The following is a 23,016-nucleotide window of genomic DNA, read 5'->3' on the forward strand; positions in this document are numbered from 1 at the left end:
TTTATTTAGGTTTACATCAACAGACTATGTATAGTCCCAATGATATTAAAAATAAAAACAAAAATACATATTATATAACAAAACAAACATGACAAAACATTGAATATAAAAAAGTCAAGATCGTAAAACATTTCAAACTTAAAATATGTCTTCAGTCCCTCCGGCCAGCGAAAAAGCTAGAAAATTTACGACGAAGCATATTTCGTGTCAGGTGGAAATCGAAGATCGACGCCACACGATTAAAAACACGTTGCAGACTATGAACAGCATTGCTCAATCCATAATTGGTGCGACGAAATGGAAGCCTCATCATCGAACTATTCCGCAGTGGACGAGGTTGCACGTTCAGATGCATTTGTTGCAGGATAGCTTCGCAATCGATTCTTCCGTTTAGAGTATCGACGACGGTTAAAGCTCTACAAACGTCTCTTCGAATTCGCAAAGGTTGCAAGTCGATCAGTTGGCAGCGGCTCTCGTAACTCGGAAGGCGTAAAGGGTCTCTCCAAGGTAGCCTCCGAAGTGCAAAACGAAGAAATCTCCGTTGAACTGATTCGATTCGCTCGCATCCGTTGTTGTAGTGCGGACTCCAGAACTTGTTTTAAAAATTGTTCCAGGTAACGGAAAATTGTGAAACTTTGGATTCTACTTCCATTTTTAACGTAGATTTAGAATATGTAGGAAAATGGATACCCCCAGGCTTCCGAATTCACACTCACTCTCACGATAATGGATTTATTCCTCACAGCAATTTTCAGCGATCAGCTGCCTTGCGATTTTATCCGTCCACAAAACAAAGCGAAAATAGATAATTGCACATTTCCGCAGCTGTGAGAAGTTTGTTTTCTATTTTTCCGATCCATGGAGATTTTTTCCTGTATCCATCGCCACGAGCAGCAGTTGCTTTTATGCACCAAATTAACCACTCCTTTCGTCAAGTTGGTGTGGTAGCATGGTTAGCGTGTACGCATCGCGGTTGTTTTTAGCAATGTTCTAGGTTCGAATCCCGTCGCCGGCACTAGTTTTTGTTCATCCACATAGTGATAATTCTCGGGAACAGTTGGTGAGCGAAAATATGATGGAGTGAAAAACAAATTATCCACAGAGTGGAGTGATTTTCGGTTATCCTCCATCGTAGCTCCAGGGAAAATTAGTGTGAGCGATACAGCGAGGAAGTGAAAAAAGCATTCTCCTTACGTGCGAAAAATCGTAGATTTCGCATCATTGATACGAAAATTCAGAATTCTGGATACCCCTAAACAAGCCAATTTAGGATTGACTGATTGTAAATACACAATCAATCATTCAGTCAATCCTGAATTCCGAAAACTATTCTATCTGTTTGGCAATGGCTGTATTAAGCAATCAAATTGATATGGAAAAATTCAAAGAAGATTCAAGCCATGAAAATGACCATTCATCTTATGAACAACTCAGTTGAAATCCAACGCAGCGATAATCCTACTCACGGACTGTAAACCGCACCCCGTTCTGACTGACTGCTCAGACAAACTGACCCACATCGGTTAATCTAAACGTAGAAACTCGTTATCGCATCCGGGATGGCCACCACTTCAAAGTGCATCCGTTTCCTATCTTCCCATTGGTGCAGCTTGCATCTCAAATGGAAATACAAAAAACCATCAGCTTGTTCTCGACTGGTTCTCTCAGGTTCTCTCTTTCAAAAGTGAACTGTTAGCTCTATGAATAATGTATCCCTTGAGAAGGATTTCCGCACCATCGCAGTAGCCTTTGCTGCAACCCAGAGCATCAAGTTGGGCTTCATCATCTTGTCAGTTTATCGTTATTATAACAACTAAACTGAAACCTCCATTTGCGTAACAGGTCGGGGATACATAAACAGAATTTAATGAACATTGAATTATGACTTCAGATCTACAAGCGTAACTAGCGACCTTTCTGAATCCTGGTTCCAGTTTTTTATTAGGTCCGCTGATTCCTTTCCACACTCAGGGTTTTGTTGGACGTTATGAGCAGTCTACATACAGTTGTTTTCGACATCTTCAGAGCTTCAGCCGGATTTTTCAGCAGTTTATGTAATTTTGTTTCGAATTCCATTTGATGTTTTTTTAACGCTATCGACTTCTTTGATTCAACTATTCACGTATATGAAATTTACGTGAATAGAACCTACGTAAATGCAGGTTCCACTGTGTACCACATCAACCGCCAACGACTTTGATTACTACGATGACGCGCTTGCTGACTGCTCCAGTGCAATGATAGGAGCATCCAAGCAATCGACCAACCAACCCGACAACCATCGCGCGCAAACAATACAATTTATTTATTCAAATTTGATGAATGTTTCAATGATCTGCCATTTTTCATGTTTTCTCTCTTTTTTGCTCTTTTCTTCCCGACATCTCTTTGTATTGTTTTGCATCTGTTTTTTTTTTTCTCTCGTACTGTGTAACTACGTGCCTCGAATGGCTGTGTAACTATAAAACCATATGACTGTCTGTCTGTATGTATGTGTGTATACGTGTGGATGTTCATTGCACGTGCTGCCGCTGCACTGCGCGTCTTCGCACTTCGACGCTCGCAACATCTGTATTCTTCGGCACGACTGTTCATTTCGGATCAAATTGGATTCCGACCGGATAAAAATGTCGATATCGTGACGGAAAACTTCACTCCAAATGGACGGCACGTGCTCCGGGATGAAACTATCCAACCACGCCACACAAACACAAACTGTTACACAATCGCACTCGCGCCGTCAAACTGTACACGCTGACAACTTTGACGACACGTGTCATTTCGAAAGGTGCTTCAAAATCGAGGCGTTTTCCAAACAAACAAACTCGTCGGATCGTTCAAGTTGGACGTGGCCACGCTTTGGCATCAGAAAGGTAAGGCGGTAAAATGACGGCGGATGATGACAATTTTGACAACACCGCGGTGATTATCCTAGTAGGCACTGTTTGCGTTTTTGCGTTAGTTGATGATCTTTTGCACGATTGCTACACTGAACCAAATAAAAAACGTTGGCTTCTTTTGTGTGACACCCACAAGCCCAACCACGATTTTGACACGTTGGCGGAGCACGGTTTTTCCCATTTCACTGTTCCTTACCTGATGAAGATTTGATGTTCCAAATTAGGAATACCTGCCCACCAGTAGCATATGTTTGCTTGTTTGTTCCCAACCCAGCGTGGCTAGACGATCGCGTGATATGTTTGCATAAGCGAAAGGTGGTGCCAAACCAAAGTACCTACCTACATATTCACAATTTTGACAGGTTTTCCATTGATACGAAAAGGGGGGGAATTTTCACCGCACGTTTGCTTTGTCTGTGCTGCCGCACCTTCCCGAGTAAAAGAGGACACCATTTGTACAGTGGAAAGAATAATAATAAAACTTTTCAAATAACGGTAACATAAGTTAGTTTTTGACACGGTAGACACAACAAGGTATGCTATTCCATCGAAACATGTGTCGTCATTCCTATCGTCAAGCATGAGACCTTGAGGATAGTAAAGGGCTATTCTCATTGCGCCGTGCCGGGCCGGGGCCGGGACTCGACCGGGTTCTGTTTTGAATAACTTTCTTATGTTTTATATGTGAGCGTTCACACCAAAGCTACCGTGCCGTGTACGGGGTCGAACCGGGCTGTCAAAAAATATCGTCGGCAACGATATTTGAGACTCTCCGGTGGCTGCACGGGTAGCAGCATATTCTTTGTCATGTGTTTGTAGTTGTGAGATCTCTGTATATTACCATTACTACCATGGTAGCAATGTGAAGCAGAGGTGTCAGATTTGTTTTTATTTGTGTTATCAGCGTTTGGGACAAAATGAAATGCATCCAAGACGGGTGCGCTTGAAACATGTTTTTAGTGTTGATTTAATTTTGAGTATCAGGCTAATTCTCGTACATATTTCCTGGCAAATTTTAGTTCTTATATTTAATTATTGAACATACATAACCCGTACTGGAAATGTAGGTTGTTGAGTAGTGAATTGTTTGGCTGCATGTCGTGAATACTTTGAAAATGTGTAGTTGATTTGGATAGTTTTGTAGCTGCGGGGATATCGATTTAGGCAATTATTTGGCCTTTGTTCGATCGCCTCGATCAGTGGTAATGCTGATGTGAGACTAACAGTAATATGATTGAGGCTAACTGAGTTTAAAATTCCTATATCAGTTCCTCGAGGTTTTCTTTTAGGTATTCCTACAGAAGTTTCTTTATGAATTTCTCCAGAGTTTCTTAAGGGATTCATGTAGGATTTTTGGAGGTATCCTTTCAGAGATTCCTTCAGGAATCCATCCAGGAAGTTCTTCAGGAATTCCTTCAAAAGTTCCTTCAAGACTTCCTATGGGATTTCATTCAGGAATTTGGCTAAGAGTTCCTGCAGGAATTCCTACAAATATTTGGCAGAAGTCCGTTCAGGAACTCCTACATGTGGTCCTTCAGGAATTGCTCCATGGGTTTCATTTAGGATTTCCCAAGTAGTAGCTTCAGGATTCCTCCAGAAGTATCTTCAGAAATTTTTTTAGGAGTTCCTTAAGGAATCCATTTAATAGTTCCTTCAAGGATTTTTCCAGGAGTTTTTCCATACATTACTCCAAGTGTTCCTCCAGATTTTCCTTAAGGAGTTTCTCCAGGGGTTACTGCAAGTAATCCCCCAGGAATTCTTCCAAACATTTCTCAAGTAGTTCTTTAGATAATTACTCCAGGAGTTTCGCCAAGGATTACTCCAGGAGTTCCTCTTTGGATTACTCCAGGAGTCTCTCTAGGGATACCTCAAGGAGTTCCTTTAGGTATTCCTCCAAATATTCCTCTAGGAATTCCTTCAAATATTCCTCCACAAGTTCCATGAGGTTTTTTTTCAGGGATTCCTTCAAGAGTTTTTCAAGTGATTACTTCTTGAGTTCCTCCTAAAATTCAACCAAATATTTCACTAGGAATTCCTTAGAGAGTTTTCCAGAAATTCCTCCAGGAGTTTTTCCAGGGATTACTACACGAGCTTCTCCAGGTATTCCGACAGGAAATACTTTAGCGATTACTCCAGAGTTTGTCCAGGTATTTCTGCAAGAATTTCTCCAAGAAGTCCTCAAAATATTCCTACAGACGTTCTTTCAGGAATTCCCCCACGAGTTTCTTCAGAAATTTCTCCTGAAGTTCCTTCAAGAATTTTTATAGGAGCTCCTCCAGGAATTCCTCCAGGAGTTCCTCCAGGTATTCCACTAAGATTTTCTCTAAATATTTCTTCAGGTATGCTTCTAGGTATTCCTTCAAATATTCCTCCAAATATTTCTCCAGGAGATCCTTCTGGAATTCATCGAAGAGTTTCTCCAAGAATTCTTCCAGGAGTTACTTCAATAATTCATCCAGTAGTTTCTTAAGAAAGTTCTCTAGGAGTTCCTTTGTTTATTTCTCTAGGAGTTCCTCCAGAACTTTCTTCAGGAAGTCGCCCAAGAGTTTCTCCAGGGATTACTTCCGAAGTCCCTTTAGGTATGCATCCAGGTGTTCCTTCAGAGATATCTCCGAAAGGTCCTTAAAGAATTTCTCCATGAATTTGTCCAGAAATTATTCCAGGAGCTTCTCCATGGATTACTTCAGAAGTTCCTCCAAGTATTCTTCCAGAAATTCTTCCAAATATCCCAACAGGTTTATATACAGGAATTCTTCCAGGATTTCGTTCCGGAATTCCTCCAGGAGCTTGTCACCTCCCCAAAAGAAAGGTTGCATGAGACGGAGACAAATTGATATGAAGAGGAGGTAGTGACCTTCGATTCACCTACCAATTTCTTCTAAAAAGGTTCGAACGTGGAACCACCATGAAGTAAATTAATCGAGTCATTCCGTTACAAGAAAAAAGTACAAATTTTACATGAAAGAATGGATAAATGGGTTTTAATTTGTACTTACTCTATATTGACGACTTACTGACTAGATTAAACCTTAAACCTAGTGTTGTGTGGCGTCAGTGTCCAGGTGTATCCCACGGCGACAGGAAAGCGAGGATCTGTCCGGACAGAAGGGGGACATCGGCTTCATGCCGATCACTCCGCAGCAGACCTCACCATCAGCCATAGCGGTACAGCAGCGCACTTAAACCACGACGTGATGGCTACCAGGGCCATTGATTTTAGGGTAAAAGAGGAAAGCCTAAATGGAGAGGCATATTGGGGGCACACTTTAGTAATTATTCAATTACTCCTGGGTTAAACTTGGGATTAGTTCTGAACTTCGTTCAAATCTCTTACCGATCTCCAATAATGTTTGGTCAACTAGTCCATCATGATGCTAGTGCATCTTACCATGAACTAGGTGGACTTTGCTGTCGGAAGGAAGAAATCTCGAAAACTTATTCATACAGACTCAAGTCAAAAAAGTATACAAACTTACTTTATCGATCCTACGTGTTAAGCAGGCGGAATTCTACACGTACCGCTCTGTACCAACTCAACTTTTTACTTTTAGAACGTTTAATTTCCGGATTTACAAAACGACGAAAGTAACATTTTCAACTTTCGCAACCTAACCACTACTTTCGCCGCCCCGCTGTATGGAGAGACAAAGTGACTTAACCACGAATCAAAACAAAACACTACTTGAGCCGATTTTACACTGGTAGAAAAACGTCGAAAGTAACTGAATGAAACGGCTTATCATTTTCTTATAATTATTTTTGTGGGAAATAATAGAAACTACCTAGTTTTTGAACGTGAGCTGAGTGTATGCAAAATTTGAGCGAAGTACACGGCAAAAAAATGTTAAAAAAGTGATTTATTTTAAAACAGTTTTAGAAGATAGATTGTGATTTTTCCTAATTAAATTTCTCAAAACCGTATAAAAGTTACTTACGTCGATTTGAAAAAGTAATCGAGAAATGTATTTTCACAAATCCAGAAGCTCATTTCACCAACCACTTTACCGTTTCTTAACCATACACATGCACTCCACTTAAACTCTGCTTGTTGGTCAGGCTTTCGATATCAACTTGCTAGCTAGACTTGCCTGCTTAGCGATTAACCAACGACTGACTCTATCTGTGGTTCAGTCTAGAGATGTACCCTTAGGTAGTATCCATCTCCATCTACATACATGGGTACATGGGTGGCGGTAATTTGCAATGAGAGAGATTATGAGAGAATAGTTTTGGCTAGGGTTTCCGATACCATATTATGGATATAACCTTGGTGTAATCTGGTCTTCTCATCATGATGGAGATCAGGCCTCGCTCCCCATCTATTGCGCTCTCGGTTTTAGGTAGCTATATAGGTGATAACTCTCATTTTTAGCGTGATCGTATTGCGGTCTATTTTGGTATGCGACACTGGACCAAGATGAAGGGGTATAATGTTCTGTTGTGTTGTTGTGTAGTGTAGTGGTTGATACATGGTAAGATGACCTATACTTTCATTTTGAACGGTAGACAGTGGGAGCTATACTGATGCTCACGCGATCTACAATCAGTGATGATGTGAAGGTTACAAGCTTCTTTAGAAATTCCTCTAGGAGTTCCTTCTGAAACTCATCCAGGAGTTCCTCCAAGAGTTACTCCAGGAATTCCTTCAGGAGTTCTTTCAGGAGTTGCTCCAGGAGTTTTTGCAGGAATTTCTCCAGGAGTTCCTTCAAAAATTTCTCTTAGAGTTCCTTCATTAATTCCTCCAGGAGTTCCTTCAAAAATTCTTTTAGATGTTCCTTCAGCAATTTCTCCAAGAGTTTCTTGAGGAACTTCTTCCTGGAGTTCCTCAAGAATTTCCTCAAGAAGTTTCTTCAGGAATTCCTCCAAGAATTTGTTCAGAGGTTCTCTAGCATTTTCTACAGGAATTCCTCCAGGTATTGTTCCAAATATTCCTGCAGGAATTCCTCCAAATATTCCTCCAGGTGTTCGTTCAGTTCTTTCAGTAAAGATTCTTACGGAGTTCTTCCAGGATTTCCTTCAGAAATTTCTCCAGTAGTTACTACAGGAATTACTGAAGAAGTCCCTTCAAGAATGCTTCAGAAATCTCCGTCAAGAATTCCTCCAGGATTATCCCCAGGAATACCTCCAGGAGTTTTTTTAGTAATACTTCCAAGAGCTCCTCAAAGCATTCCTCCAGGAGTTCCTGCAGTAATTTCTTTAGAATTTGCTCGAGGAATTTTTCCAAAAGTTCTTTCAGGAATGTCTCCAGCAATTCCTCCAGGAGTTATTTCAGTAATAAATCTAGAAGCTCCTCAAGGAATTCTTTCAGGAGTTCGTATAGGAATTTATTCAGATGTTCCTACAGGGTTGTTTCCAAGTGTTCCTTCAGGAATTCCTGCAGGAGTATCACCATGAGTTCGTCCATGAGTTCCTTTAGTTATAGCGCCAGGAATTCTTGTAGGAATTTTTCTAGGTGTTTCCTCAGGAATTTTTCCAAGAGTTCCTTCAAGAATTCATCCAGGAGTATCTTCATGACTTCCACCAGAAATATCTCCAGGAGTTTCATACGGAATACCTCCAGAACTTCTTTCAGGAATTCCTTCAGGAACTCCTTCAGGAACTCCTTCAGAAGTTACACCAGAAACTACTTCAGGAGTTCTTCAGGGATTCTTCTAGAAGTATCTTCAAGAATTCCTCCAGGAGTTCCTCCAGGACTTCCCCCAGGAGTTGCTTCAGGAAATACTTCAAGAGTTCCTTCGAGAATACTTCCAAGAGTTCCGTCAGAAATTCCTCCAGGATTTCCTTCAGGAATACCTTCAGAACTTCCTTTGGGATTTTTTTAAGGAGCTCCTTTTCTTCAGGAATTTCTCTAGGAATTTCTTAAAGAATTCGTCCAGGAGGTCCTACAGTTATTCCTTCAGAAGTTCCTTCAGGAATTCTTCCAAGAATTCTTTCAGGAATTTCTCCAGGAATTCCGTAAGAAGTTGCTTGAGGAATTCTTCCAGGAGTTCGAACCGAAATTTCTTCAGATGTTCCTGCAGGATTTTTTCCAAGTGTTCCTTCAGAAAATCCTCCAGGAGTATCTCCAATAGTTCATCCATGAGTTCCTTCAGTTATACCACTAGGATTTTTTCTTGGAGTTTCTTCAGGAATTACTGCAGGGATTTCTTCGGGAACTCCTCCAGGAGTTCCTCCAAATATTACTTCAAATATTCCTCAAGGAGTTTCTCCATGGATTCTTCTAATAGTTCTTTCAGGGATTCTTACCGGAGTTCCTACAGGAATTCCTCCAGGATTATTTCCAGGAGTAGATTAATGAATTTCTCCATCAAGGAATTCCTTCAGGGGCTCTCCAAAAGTTTCTTCAGGATTTTAATAAGAAATTAAAGGATTCGTTCTTGCTTTATGAATGTTCTTCTAGGAGTTCCTTCAGTGATTCCTTCTGAAGTTTCTTTAGGATTTATTCCAGGAGTTTTTTTTTTCAGAAATACCTCCAAGAGTTCTTTCAGAGATTCCTCTTAGCATTCTTCCTGAAGTTTCTTCTTACGAGCTTCTTCAGGGACTTCACCAGGATTTCTCCAAGAATTTTTTTCTTCAGGAATTGCTTCATGAGTTTTTATAGCGATTCCTTCAGTAGTTCCTTCAGGAATTCCATCCTTACTTTCATCAGGAATTACTATGTGAACCTTTTAACGAATTCAAACATTCTTCCGGAAAATCCTGTAGAAATTTGTGATGAAACTCCCGAAGAAATTCTTGAAGGAATCATTCCAGCGACTCAAACAGGAATTCATCCAAAAGATCCTAAAGATATTCCTCAGGAAACTGCTCCAGGAATTCCTCCATATAGATCTTCTGACGTTATCCTGGTGGATTTTTTTATGTAATCCTTAGAAAAAATTCTGACAGAATTAAAAATAACTCTTGCATTCTCGGAAAAAAAATTCGGAGATATTCCTGAAGAAATATCCAGAACAACACCTGGAGGAATAATTGGAGGAATACCCGAAGCAATAAGTGGAAGAATTGCCTTGATTTTGAAATATCGTGGAGGAATTTCTGAAAGACTTCCTGGATGAGTTCTTGGAGGAAGAAATCCCTGAATTGTACGCTGTAGGAGTTTTTGGAGCAGGAAATCTCTTGAGAATATACTGGAGGAAAATTGAGAATATACTGGAGGAAGAATATACTTGGAGGAAGAAATTCCGACAATATTACCTCGAGGAATTACTGAGTTATTGCAAAAATATCTAGAACTAGTTAGCCCGGCAAACGTTGTATTGCCACCTAGTAGGTCGTTTTTTACGAAGAATTCCATACAAAGTGACAGTTTATTTTCACTTGATTTTTCATACTTTCCCAGTGAATATCAGAGAGTATTAGTACACACGAACACGTCGGAACCCTTGACAATTAAAAATAAGAAATAACTGTCAAAATCCGTTGATCCTTTCTCAAGCCATTTCATGACATACTAACACCATTCCATTTTTATTTTTAACTAGTGGTCCCGGCAAACTTCGTCTTGCCATCAAGTAGGCTGATGAAAACCGCTACGAATCGTCCCATACAAAATGATAGTTCCGTTCAATGTCGTTTTTCCGGCTTTCCCGGTGAATGTCCTGGAACCTTTATACACATAAACACGTCGGAACCCTTGACGAACAAAATGGAGAAAGAATCATCCAAATCCGCTAACCCGTTCGGAAGCCATTTCGTGACATACAAACATCATTCCATTTTTATTTATATAGATGAAGAAGAATTTGATTCCTGGATAATTTTTAGGAGGTATCCCCGGAAGATCATATAAAACATACTAAAAAAATCTCTTTAGGTATTTCTGGAGGAACCAGTAGAAAAATCATTGGAGCAAATGCATTCAGGAACTATCGATGAGGAAATCTCTGAAGGATATAACGGATGACTCTTTTGAGTAATTCCATGAGGAACATAGTAAGGAAATCTCGAAATCTAACTAGAAATTCTGGAAGTAATCCTTGATGAAACAAATAGGTGAATCGCTGAAGAAATTCCTGGTGGTATCACCGACACAATTCTGCTAGGAATATCTGGTGCATTTCCTAAAGAATATTCTGGAAGATTTCCCAGAATATATCTTCTAGAAATCCCTGGAGGTAATCCTGAAGGAGTACCTGGAGCAACTCATGGAGGAATCTCTGAAGGAATTCCTTTGAAAAATACCTGAAGAGACTCCTACAAAAATCCATCGAGGGATTTCTTGGAAGTATCCCAAAAGTCCCTGGATAAATTCTCCATGTAATATCTGCAGGGATATTCTCCATGTAATATCTCCATGTAATATCTGGACGGATACTTACTTACTTATTTGGCTTTACATCAATTATCTTGATAAAGCCTCGCCAACAATATTTCGCCAATTCCCTCGGTTCATGGCCGCTTCTCTCCATCCTCGACTGTGACCCACGCTCTCCAGGTCCTGGTGTACCTGGTCAATCCACCTAGCTCGCTGCGCCCCACGCCTTCTTGTTCCGACCGGATTCGTGGCGAACACCATCTTTACAGGGTTGTTGTCCGGCATTCTTGCAACATGCCCTGCCCAGCGTATCCTTCCAGCTTTAGCTACCTTCACGATACTGGGTTCGCCGTAGAGTTGAGCGAGCTCGTGGTTCATCCTTCGCCGCCACACGCCGTTCTCCTGTACGCCGCCGAAGATCGTCCTTAGCACTCGGCGTTCGAAAACCCCAAGAGCTTGCAAGTCCTCCTCGAGCATAGTCCACGCCTCATGCCCATAGAGGGCTACCGGTCTTATGAGCGTTTTGTACATCGTGCATTTGGTGCGGGGGTGAATCTTTCTTGACCGCAGTTTCATCTGGAGCCCATAGTAGGCACGACTTCCGCTGATGATGCGCCTTCGTATTTCACGACTAACATTGTTGTCAGCCGTCAACAAGGATCCGAGGTAGACGAGCTCGTCCACCACCTCGAAGGTATCCCCGTCTATCGTAACACTGCTTCCTAGGCGGGCCCTGTCGCGCTCAGTTCCGCCAACCAGCATGTACTTTGTTTTCGACGCATTCACCATTAGCCCGACTCTTGTTGCTTTGCGTTTCAGGCGGGTGAACAAATCTGCCACCGTTTCAAATTTTCTCCCAATAATATCCATGTCGTCTGCGAAGCAAACAAATTGTCCGGATCTCGTGAAAATCGTGCCTCGACTGTTAAGTCCGGCTCTTCGCATGACACCTTCAAGCGCAATATTGAACAACAGGCACGAAAGTCCGTCGCCCTGTCGTAGTCCCCGCCGAGACTCGAACGAACTGGAGTGTTCGCCCGAGATCTTCACGCAGTTTTGCACACCGTCCATCGTTGCTCTGATCAATCTTGTGAGCTTCCCGGGAAAGCTGTTCTCGTCCATGATTTTCCATAGCTCTATGCGGTCGATACTATCGTATGCCGCCTTGAAATCGATGAACAAATGGTGCATAGGGACCTGGTACTCACGGCATTTCTGGAGGATTTGCCGCACGGAAAAGATCTGGTCCGTTGTCGAGCGGCCGTCGATGAAACCTGCTTGATAACTTCCCACGAACTCGTTTGCTATAGGTGATAGACGACGGAAGAGAATCTGGGATAGCACTTTATAGGCGGCGTTTAGGATGGTGATTGCACGATAATTTTTACACTCCAGTTTGTCGCCCTTTTTGTAGATAGGGCATATAACGCCTTGCTTCCACTCCTCCGGTAGCTGTTCCGTTTCCCAGATTCTGACTATCAGCCGATGCAGACAAGCGGCCAACCTGTCCGGGCCCATCTTGATGAGTTCGGCTCCGATACCATCCTTGCCAGCGGCTTTGTTGTTCTTGAGCTGTTGAATGGCATCCTTAACTTCCCCCATCGTGGGAGCTGGTTGATTTCCGCTGTCCGCTGTGCTGACGTAGCCATCGCTTTCGCTGTCCTGACCTTCTGTGCCTGTGTTCTCTGCGCCATTCAGGTGTTCATCGTAGTGCTGCTTCCACCTTTCGATCACCTCGCGTCCGTCCGTCAAGATGCTCCCATCCTTATCCCGGCACATCTCAGCTCGCGGCACGAAGCCTTTGCGGGATGTGTTGAGCTTCTGATAGAACTTCCGCGTTTCTTGAGAACGGTACAGCAACTCCATCTCTTGGCATTCCACCTCTTCCAGGCGGCGCTTTTTGTCCCGGAATAGGCGGGTTTGCTGTTTCCGCTTCAGTCTGTATCGTTTCACGTTTTGCCGCGCATTGCAGCCCGCGCTGCATTCTTCTCCTCTAAAACCTCCTGGCACTCCTCGTCGAACCAATCGTTTCTTGAGCTCCGTTCCACATATCCGCTTTCGGCAGCGTCGTTAATGGCTGCTTTGACTGTCCTCCAGCAGTCCTCAAGAGGGGCCCTATCGAGCTCGCCCTCATCCGGCAACGCTGCCTCAAGATGCTGCGCGTACGCATTGGCGACATCCGGTTGTTTCAGCCGCTCGAGATTGTACCGGGGCGGGCGTCGGTACCGTACATTGTTGATGACGGATAGTTTTGGGCGCAGTTTCACCATCACCAGGTAGTGGTCGGAGTCAATGTTGGCGCCACGATAGGTTCTGACGTCGGTTATGTCGGAGAAGTGCCGTCCATCGATCAAAACGTGGTCGATTTGCGATTCTGTCTGCTGAGGTGATCTCCAGGTGTATCGATACGGGAGGCTGTGCTGGAAATAGGTGCTACGAATGGCCATATTCTTGGAGGCGGCAAAATCTATCAGTCGTAGGCCGTTCTCGTTCGTCAGCCGGTGGGCGCTGAACTTTCCAATCGTCGGTCTGAACTCCTCCTCCTGGCCAACCTGAGCGTTCAAATCTCCTATGATGATCTTGACGTCGTGGCTTGGGCAGCGGTCGTACTCGCGTTCGAGCTACGCGTAAAATGCGTCCTTGTCATCATCAGTGCTTCCGGAGTGTGGGCTATGCACGTTGATTATGCTGAAGTTAAAGAATCGGCCTTTGATTCTTAACTTGCACATTCGTTCATTGATCGGCCACCACCCGATCACGCGCCTTTGCATATCACCCATCACTATGAAAGCTGTTCCCAGCTCGCGTGTGTTGCCGCAGCTCTGGTAGATGGTATGATTACCTCTAAACGTTCGCACCAATGCTCCTGTCCAGCACACCTCCTGCAGCGCTACGATGTCGAAACCGCGGGTCTTCAGTACATCGGAGAGTATGCGAGTACTTCCAATGAAGTTGAGAGATTTGCAGTTCCACGTACCGAGTTTCCAATCGCTAGTCCATTTTCGTCGCTGTGGTCTTTGCCGATTGTTCCGGTCCGTATTCTCTCGTTGACGTTCCTGTGCTGATGTGTTTTTACGGCTGGCTCGCAGGGCCTGACACCAACCCCCTAGATTTCCGGAGGACCATTCCCCCTAAATGTTCGGAGGGCCATAGTGCGCAGTTTAGCTTAGAGTCCTTCTCTGGCACTCGGACGATGATCAGCCGCCCCTGACATGGGGAACAGACGCTGTTGTGAGCCGCTCCTAACGTGGAGTACAGACGCTCCAGGTTTGCAAAAGCAAACCCCCCCTTCCCTGTCAGCATACGACCAAAGTTCCCACCGGGGGTTGGTTACCCGATCTTCCCCAAGGTTACTCGTACCCCGGCCAGTACCACGAGGAGGTAGGGATAGGAGTTGCTGGGCAAGAGGCTAAGGACCACACAAAGGGGTCTATTTTATTCCTGCAGGTACGCGAGGTACCAATGGTACGCCATGCCCAGCCATTTACCGCGCCATTTGGACGGATATCTGGAGGGAATTCGAGGAGGAAGTCTTAGAGGAATTCTCTGAGGAATCCCCAGAGGAATTTCTGGATGAATCTCTGCAAGAATAGCTTCAGGACGAACTCCCTGAGGAATTTTTGTATACAAATATAAAGATTAAAAAAAATGTCGCTGAAATTCTCGGAAGAATTAACAAAAAAAAAAGATTCCTGCAGAAATTCCTCGATGGAATAAGAAAAACTCTCCATAAAGAATTCCCGAAGAAAGTTTATATAGAAAACCTAGGTTTCTCAAGATGTTGTTTAAAAATGATCTGCAAAATCATATTGTTATGGTAGTTAAAAAAAACCCGAATGATGATGATAATAATAGAACTGCAACGCTATTCCATACATATGATTGGCTTAATTAATCCAAATATTTAACATTGAGTTTTTACAACAATTTTTCGAAATGCCTTCAGGAGTTTATGCGACAAATATCTAAAAAATTATCTAATCATTACTCCAGGAATATTACAAGACTTCTTCTAATATAAAAGTTCACTTTTTGGTACTGTTCAGTACACTCAAGGAAAGCTTCAAATTGTTTTTTGAGATATGTCTCTCAATGTTCCTTTAATCTGGAATTCTTAAGATAATAACAGTTAATTCTCCCTTACTCAATATTCTGTATCTCGGTATGAAGTTCTCGTATTGAATGTTGGTTTTCAGGGCTGCCTCGAGTGTCCCTTGGATTGCAGTTGGTTTTGTGTTCTGTAACGCGATACCTCCCTTACTCGATGAAATATCTATTTATGGGGAGTTGACTGTACTTCAAAAATTTCCTTAGTGATTCCTAAGTGAGTTTTCTAAATAATTTCTCGAAAAAATATCTCAAGAAATCAAGAAAATCGAATTACAGGAAGATTTTATGAAGGATTTTTTTCATGTCAACTCATGAGAGATTCCTTGCAGAAATACCTTGAAGCATTTCTGGAGTAATCCCTGAATCTTCAAAGAATTGTGAAGAATCGTTTAAAATTTATTGATACGAATTTTTCAAGGAAAATTTCCTATAAATTTCATCAACAATCCCTAGAGAAATACCTCAGGTAAGAAATATATTGAAGAAGAAAAATCCGCACTTGGTTTTTTGGAAGTCTCCCACAAAACACTTATTCAGGAATGCCGGATTATTTCTTCAAAGAAATGCAGGAAAAAAAACTTCAAGTTTCGCTAGTATACCATCCTTGTACAATCCAGTAGTTCCTAACAGGAGGGAACTCAAATTTATCCAGAAACTCCTACTAACCAAGGCAAAGATCGCTACCAACTTGTGATTTACGGAAGAAATATATTATAAAATTTTGAGGATATTTTCTCACAACCTCCCTCTTACTTCTTTGATCGAATAACTAGGTATTTCTTACCACATCCCAGAATCTTTGCAAAAATCTATCAAGACTATAATGTTCCATATATGCAAAAAGCAAGCACCAGAAATCCTGTATCCTGCGGTCATTCTTTTATCACCAAATTTTTCCATTAAGTCCATTAACATTCATGCCAGAAGCTTATTATTAATCTCAATTTGCAGACATACTGCAAAATCAGAACGATTTGACAGTTTTATCATAGTGTGCGTGCAATCTCGCATCGCACCGCCCGGTAAGCACGGTCGCAGTGTGAACTGAGCGAAAAAGCCCCGTCGTGAAATGCAAGCTTCCCGGCCCCGCCCCGGCACGGCGCAATGAGAATAGCCCTTAAAGGAGAGCAGGCCTTGCTTTCTTTTGCACTCGTTCGAGTTTGCGATAGGAATGACGTCACTGCCAAATGTCATTTTTCGGAGTATGATACCTTGCTTCTTTTTACCGGGGTTTTTGATTTTTTTTAAACATAGCAAGAGATTGCTACGATTATCTTTTTTGTTGCCTCTTATAAAACGATAGCGGAGCTGTGCACATCAACAGAGTAGCTGGTGTGAATGTGGGGAAATTAATCACGGCACTCAAATTCAACGCATTACTTGCGTTTCATTCTAAAAAAAATGATTCACACTTCCTTTTTTGTCTGTTATGTATCTATGGTTTGATTATCAGAAAAAACATTTGCATTTCTGCAGCTCATTACCATCATCAGCTTTAGCAGATTTCATTGCGCTTCATGCGTTTTGTACCGTTTTCTCTCGTAGGAAAAGGTAAATATCCGAAAAATATAAGTGTGTGAGTGGAATTTGGCTCTGGAGTATAAATTATGCTCCCGATAAGGAGGCACAGCTCAAGCTGTCAGATTCCATAGTGAAAAAATAGGACGTCATCTCTCTGTATGAAACAGATGTAAGCAATTACAGGTCCGACTCGATTATCCCGAGTATCAATTTTTTTTTTCACTCCGGATAATCGAATCACTTAGAAAAAATTTAAATTTACGATAAAAGAACTTAAATATTATCTTTTTTCGTTGTTTTATTTATATGATGCGGTGGCGTAGGCAGAAATTATTTCTAGGAACAGTAGGGAAATTTTTTTTTGACCAGCATACACAAAAAAACACTTTTTCAACCCCCCCCCCCCCTTTTCTTTAATACGTTCAAAACTGCAAAACCATTCATATTGTATATTGCAAAACCAAATTATTTCAGATTTATGCATAAAAATTGAAAAACAAGAACATCAAAAAACAAATTCCGGATAATCGAGTCTAAAATTCCGGATAATCGAATCCCAGATAATCGAGTCCGACCTGTATTAACAAAACTATTATAGAACCCCATCGTCCAACAAGTATGAGAACAATAATAATTGTGCGATAGTTCATAACATTATTTGATAAATAATTATCTATATAAATAAAAATGGAGTGGTGTTTGTATGTCACGAAATGGCTCACGAACGGGTCAACGCATTTGTTTGATTCATTCTCCGTTTTGTTCGTCAAGGGTTCCGACGTGTTCGTGTGTATTAAAATCCCGGGATATTCACCGGGAAAGTTCAAACAACGAGAATGCACGGAACTGTCATTTTGTATGGGACGATCCTTAGCGTTTTTCAACAGCCTACTTGATGGCAAGACGAAGTTTGCCGGGACCACTAGTACTTAAATAATAACATAATATTAGGAAAACTATACAATATATAGTAAATTTTATATTCAGTTTTAGTCGGGTTATTCCTCGTAGCTTTTCCCCAACGCAGACGCTATTTTTGTATACCTGTTGCTGTTTCCACTGCTTCGCGTCTGTGGCTGAGGTTATCAACAGGTCCCTTTGTCGCGGTATCCTTCTCATCCTTTCGATGCAGGGCTTTCAGCGTACCGTTAAACGGGGTAACATTGATCAGCAGGGTAACATTGATTTGTAAATTTGTTCATGAGTAAATAATCCATTGTCAAAATTTTCATTTATATTATCACTTCAGCAAAATTAACAAATCACTTGAACATTATTAACAAATTTTTATAAAAAAAAATCAGAAATTTCATAGGGAATTGCCTATCATTAGGCATAAGCTTACATGGGTGATCAATAGACTGATGCTAATTTCGAAGTTTTTGCTCCCCTATGCTTAATCGGTGTCAATTATGATTAAAAACGTTATCCCAAAATTAGGAATTATTTGTTTGTACACTCGCCATTTGAGTTTTTTATAGAAATTACTATGGAAAAGACAAACCTTTTGAGCTCAGTCCTCTAACTGCTCGTCATAACAAGCTATGGAAAAATGAACAAACTCTTCTGATGTGAAATCTTCCCAGCTATAACTTTACAAGATACAAGATAACATTTTGATGGGATGTAAGGTTAATTTGTTATTATCGATAACAAAGTCTAAATCATGCTGGGATGATCATTCAATTACTTCCAGAGCAACACTGCTTTTTTGCTGTAGAACATAGTAGCCTGGATTACTGGAATTTACTTAAAATATTGTTTTGAACATGCTTGACTCTTCATGAAAACATAATACACTTTACAATCACTAGCGATTGGCCCTAGTATGTTTTAAAAATATGAAACTAGCAACATTTGTATTTAACAATATTTTTTTTAAGAAATATGAAAAAAAATTGTTCTGGGTTACCCCGTTTTACGATACTCATTTCCATCTGTTGCGCGTTTTACCGTTTTCAACGGCGAACAGCGGCGAAAACCTTGGCACCCTGCCACTTGTATAGGTAGATAATGTAACGGCGTTTGCCCCAATTCCGAAACGAGGCTTTAGATCTTGTCTGGAGATTTGATTTGGCTGATTGCGATGTTGCGGCAAAGAAGAAATATGTTTGTTCGGGACTATGGAAGGGTCGCCAACTTGATTAACCGTCGAAGTGGCTCGTTGTGAACAGTGAAATTTTAATTTATTTTATTATAACAGGCATGCTGTTTCTTTGAAGAGATCCGATCTTATTTTGTTTTCTTGATTTAGATTTCCCAAATTTTATTCGCTTTTGATTTGATGGCGATTCATAATTTGCAATTTCATATCCTGATTTTGATTTCCGGTTTGTATCTCCGATTTAGATTTCGATTTTGATATTGATTTGATTGCTGGTTACACCTGTGTAACTGAAGGTCTACTTTTCAATAACGCTTTGAAAAATCAGAAATATTCGTAAAACATTTTGTTTTTCTAAATTTTCAAGCTATTTTTTATACAGTTAACTTGCTATAAGTCAATATTGAATTGACATGCCGAGTTATGGAACGGAAATGTTGAAATTTGATTTTAAGTATGGTTCTAAGTGTCCATATTGAGTATTTAAATATCGACTTATGGAGATTTCACTTTACCAGAGACGAATAGAAACATTGTAGTCGAGTTCTAGTACTGCATTTGAACCCTTGGTACTGCAAAAGGTACCCAAGTTTGGCAGATTGCAGTACACTAGTTCTAGACTATTCTAGAATTTGCTCTATTATTGAGGATTTTGCCCTCTAATAGACTCGCACCTAAATAATTTTGTCACATCAAAATATTCTCCCACCATGTTTGCCATATATTGGATGGCGTCGTAGCTAACAAAACCAACAAGTAACGCACATGTAACGCATTATGTTGGATTGTACATTGAATGCAAAGTGCGTGCTTCTATGAAAGTGCCATATAAACTGACGTGTGAGTATTTATTTTCTCACGATGAAAATGTGTACGTGAATCTTTTCCTCAACTAAACGAACAATACATTATGTGCCATAACATTTTGGGCAACCTTAAGGATCATCCCAGACATACAACCAAATCACATTTAGCGTTATGCAAGGCTTACATGTGCAAAACTTAACGTATAACATGTCGCGAAAAGGCCTTCTACGTACAAAAGTGGAGGTGATATACGTGTATATATTATTGGGGATTTTGCCCTCCAATAGACTCACACCTGAAAAATTTTGACCCACCAAAATATTCTCCCACCATGTTTGCCATATATCGGATGGCGTCGTAGGTAACAAAATCAACATATAACGCACACTGTTGGATTGTGCATTGAATGCAAGGTGAGTGCTTCTGCTAAACTTCCATATAAACTAACGTGTACGTTGAGAACTTTCACACAATCTATTCGTCAACAATACGAACAATACGTAAACTGTTTCTATCAAGAAATCCGATCACTACTTTGATTTCTTTCCCAAATTTTACACGATTTTGATTTGACGGCGATTACCGATTTGCAATTTCATATTCCGATTTAGATCTCCGATTTCGATCAACGATTTGATTATCGATTTTAATATTGATTTAATTGCTGGTCAAATTAAGGCCTACTTTTCAATAACACTTTGAATGACACGAAATAATCGTGGAATATTTTTGTATCAATTTTCAAGCTATTATTCTTTGTAATACAGTGTTCACTGTTTCCACAAGTAGAAATTTAATTGACATACCGAGTTACGGAACAGAAATGTTTAAATTTGGTTTTAATGTAAACTATTTGTATGCATGGGCCATGTTAAAACATCAAGAACTTGACAAACCCAAAAATCTGGGTAAGAATACAGAAATACAATATATTTCATTACAAACGGGTTTAACGGAAATCAATGATTTTTTTTTTCAATTTTAATGAACATGAAAAATTAATTTACCTTGTACGACCTAGAGGTAATTTGAAAATGACTCATCAATATTATGTTTCTTGCACAGTAAGACATCTTATATCGAATGGGAACACGAAAGCAGCTGCAATCAATTGCTGTTCACAAAATTGTTTTATTTATCGAAACAGAATATTGACATTAGTGTAATAAGGCCTCTCAATTCCATTGGCGTAGGAACAGGGGGGGGGGGGGGGGGGCCTGGCCCCCTCCAGAACCATCCAGCCCCCCCCCCCCCAGAATTTTTGATGATAATAAAATTTAAAAATAAAAAAAGGAACAAACAATTTAACATGCAGCAAAATCTTCTGAATCAAATTACATGACTTTTGTTATTGACAAACATTACTTCAGTAGTTACGTTATTTTATGATGTAGCGAGAAAACCTCGCTTGTCTTATACAGCATCAGCGTGGTGGTTCTGACTTTGGTGAATTACGCGACAACCGAAAGCTTATCCGTCGATCGATTGGTACTGTTAGAACTAGCTTCTTGTTATATGCGGTAAGCGCAATTTTTCGACATATCCATTGCAAAAAATACCGTGGTATAAAAAAATGGAAGTTTGATTCCAAAAATTAGTTTTTTTTTCTGAGTAATCCAATCAATTCTGTTTCAGTATAGAGCAGCACTGCATTCTGATTTCTCATGTTTTGGGAGGATACCCTGCTCGAGGTGTGTGGTGATGATGATTACCCTTATGAGAATCCACTAAAGAAATCCATGCATTAACTTCAGCTCGTATAATGTCCGAAAAATATAATTGAAAAAATAGTCAAAGTTACTATAGGAATTTTTCAGACAATACATAGCGGGAATTCGTGTCGGAAAATAAGGCTTAACTTTCAAGGAATTTTGGCATGGCCAAGTTTTCTTCAAATGAATGGTAGAAATTTAACATGGCGTGAAAAAAATGTAACAAAATCGACCATAGTGGCCATAGCTCTCTTTGATTTTGATTCAATTTTTTAAGTAGTTTTGCATGAACAAATTTGTTGCTTGAACTATATTTTTTCAAGAAAGATTATTATTTCCAAAATTATTTGATTGATACTCAACAGATTTGTAGCTCAATTTTTCAAATATCTTTTCGATATGCATTATAAAATTTTAGTTTAATCAAATACGTCAAGAAATATTTAAGGGTGACTTCAGAACTTTTGCAAATCATTTCGAAATTAGTCAAGTAATATTGTGGGGCTTGTTCATACTTTCAAAGCAAATTCATCCTGCAGGACATCCACTCCTATGTCTACTTTTTATTATCAAATTGATTTCGGAAAATGTTCGCAGATTTACCTTGAAAATGTTATTTTATCTTTTCAAAAGTTCAGTTTTCGCTCGCAATTCCTCCAAAAAATCATTAACTCTGGGGACGGACCTGGTGTAGTGGTTAGAACACTCGCCTCTCATGCCGAGGATCTGGGATCGAATCCCATCCCCGATATAGTCAATAAAAATTTCAGTGACGACTTCCTTCGGAAGGGAAGTTAAGCCGTTGGTCCCGAGATGAACTAGCCCAGGGCTAAAAATCTCGTTAATAAAGATAGAAAAAAAAAATCATTAATTCTGTCAAATCCAGGCTTCCGAATTCTCACTCACTCTCACGATAATGGATTTATCCCTCACAGCAATTTTCAGCAATTAGCTGCCTTGCGATTTTATCCGTCCACAAAACAAAGCGAAAATAGATAATTGCACATTTCCGCAGCTGTGAGAAGTTTGTTTTCTCTTTCTCCGATCCATGGAGAACTTTTCCTGTATGCATCGCCACAAGCAGCAGTTGCTTTTATGCACCAAATTAACCACTCCTTTCGTCAAGTTGGTGTGGTAGTATGGTTAGCGTGCACGCATCGCGGTTGTTTTTAGCTATGTTCTAGGTTCGAATCCCGTCGCCGGCACTAGTTTTTGTTTATCCACATTGTGATAATTCTCGGGAGCAGTTGGTGAGCGAAAATATGATGGAGTGAAAAATATATTATCCTCGGAGTGGAGTGATTTTCGGTTATCCACCATCGTAGCTCCAGGGAAAATTAGTGTGAGCGATAAAAGATGTTCACGTGAGGAAGCGAAAAAAGCATTCTCCTTACGTGCGAAAAATCGTAGATTTCGTATCATTGATATGAAAATTCAGAACCCTGGTCAAATCTAATTCAGACATATTTCACTGAAAGTTATATTAGAAATGCTTGAAAAAAATGTTTTAGAAATTCTTCCGCAAATTTCATCAAAAGTCCTTAAGAAATATTTCCAAAATATTTCACAAATTGCGTCAAAAAGTCTTCTATGTTTCTTTTTTAG

General features: G+C 40.5%; 1 protein-coding gene across 3 annotated transcripts in view; it reads left to right on the forward strand.

Annotated features, from left to right (window-relative positions):
• The window catches only part of LOC110674827 (otoferlin-like), a 485,231-nt gene that overhangs the window by 419,159 nt on the left and 43,056 nt on the right, over positions 1-23,016 (forward strand). For 2 of the 3 annotated variants that reach the window (XM_021839290.1, XM_021839289.1), the window contains exon 10: positions 2,789-2,873. The exons of the other annotated variant lie outside the window; for it this stretch is intronic. In XM_021839290.1, the coding sequence (XP_021694982.1) occupies positions 2,789-2,873 (85 nt within the window). The remainder of the gene's footprint in view (positions 1-2,788; positions 2,874-23,016) is intronic. 3 annotated transcript variants of the gene reach the window in all.

This window comes from Aedes aegypti, chromosome 1 (assembly GCF_002204515.2).
Source record: "Aedes aegypti strain LVP_AGWG chromosome 1, AaegL5.0 Primary Assembly, whole genome shotgun sequence".
In the NCBI taxonomy this organism is placed as follows: domain Eukaryota; kingdom Metazoa; phylum Arthropoda; class Insecta; order Diptera; family Culicidae; genus Aedes; species Aedes aegypti.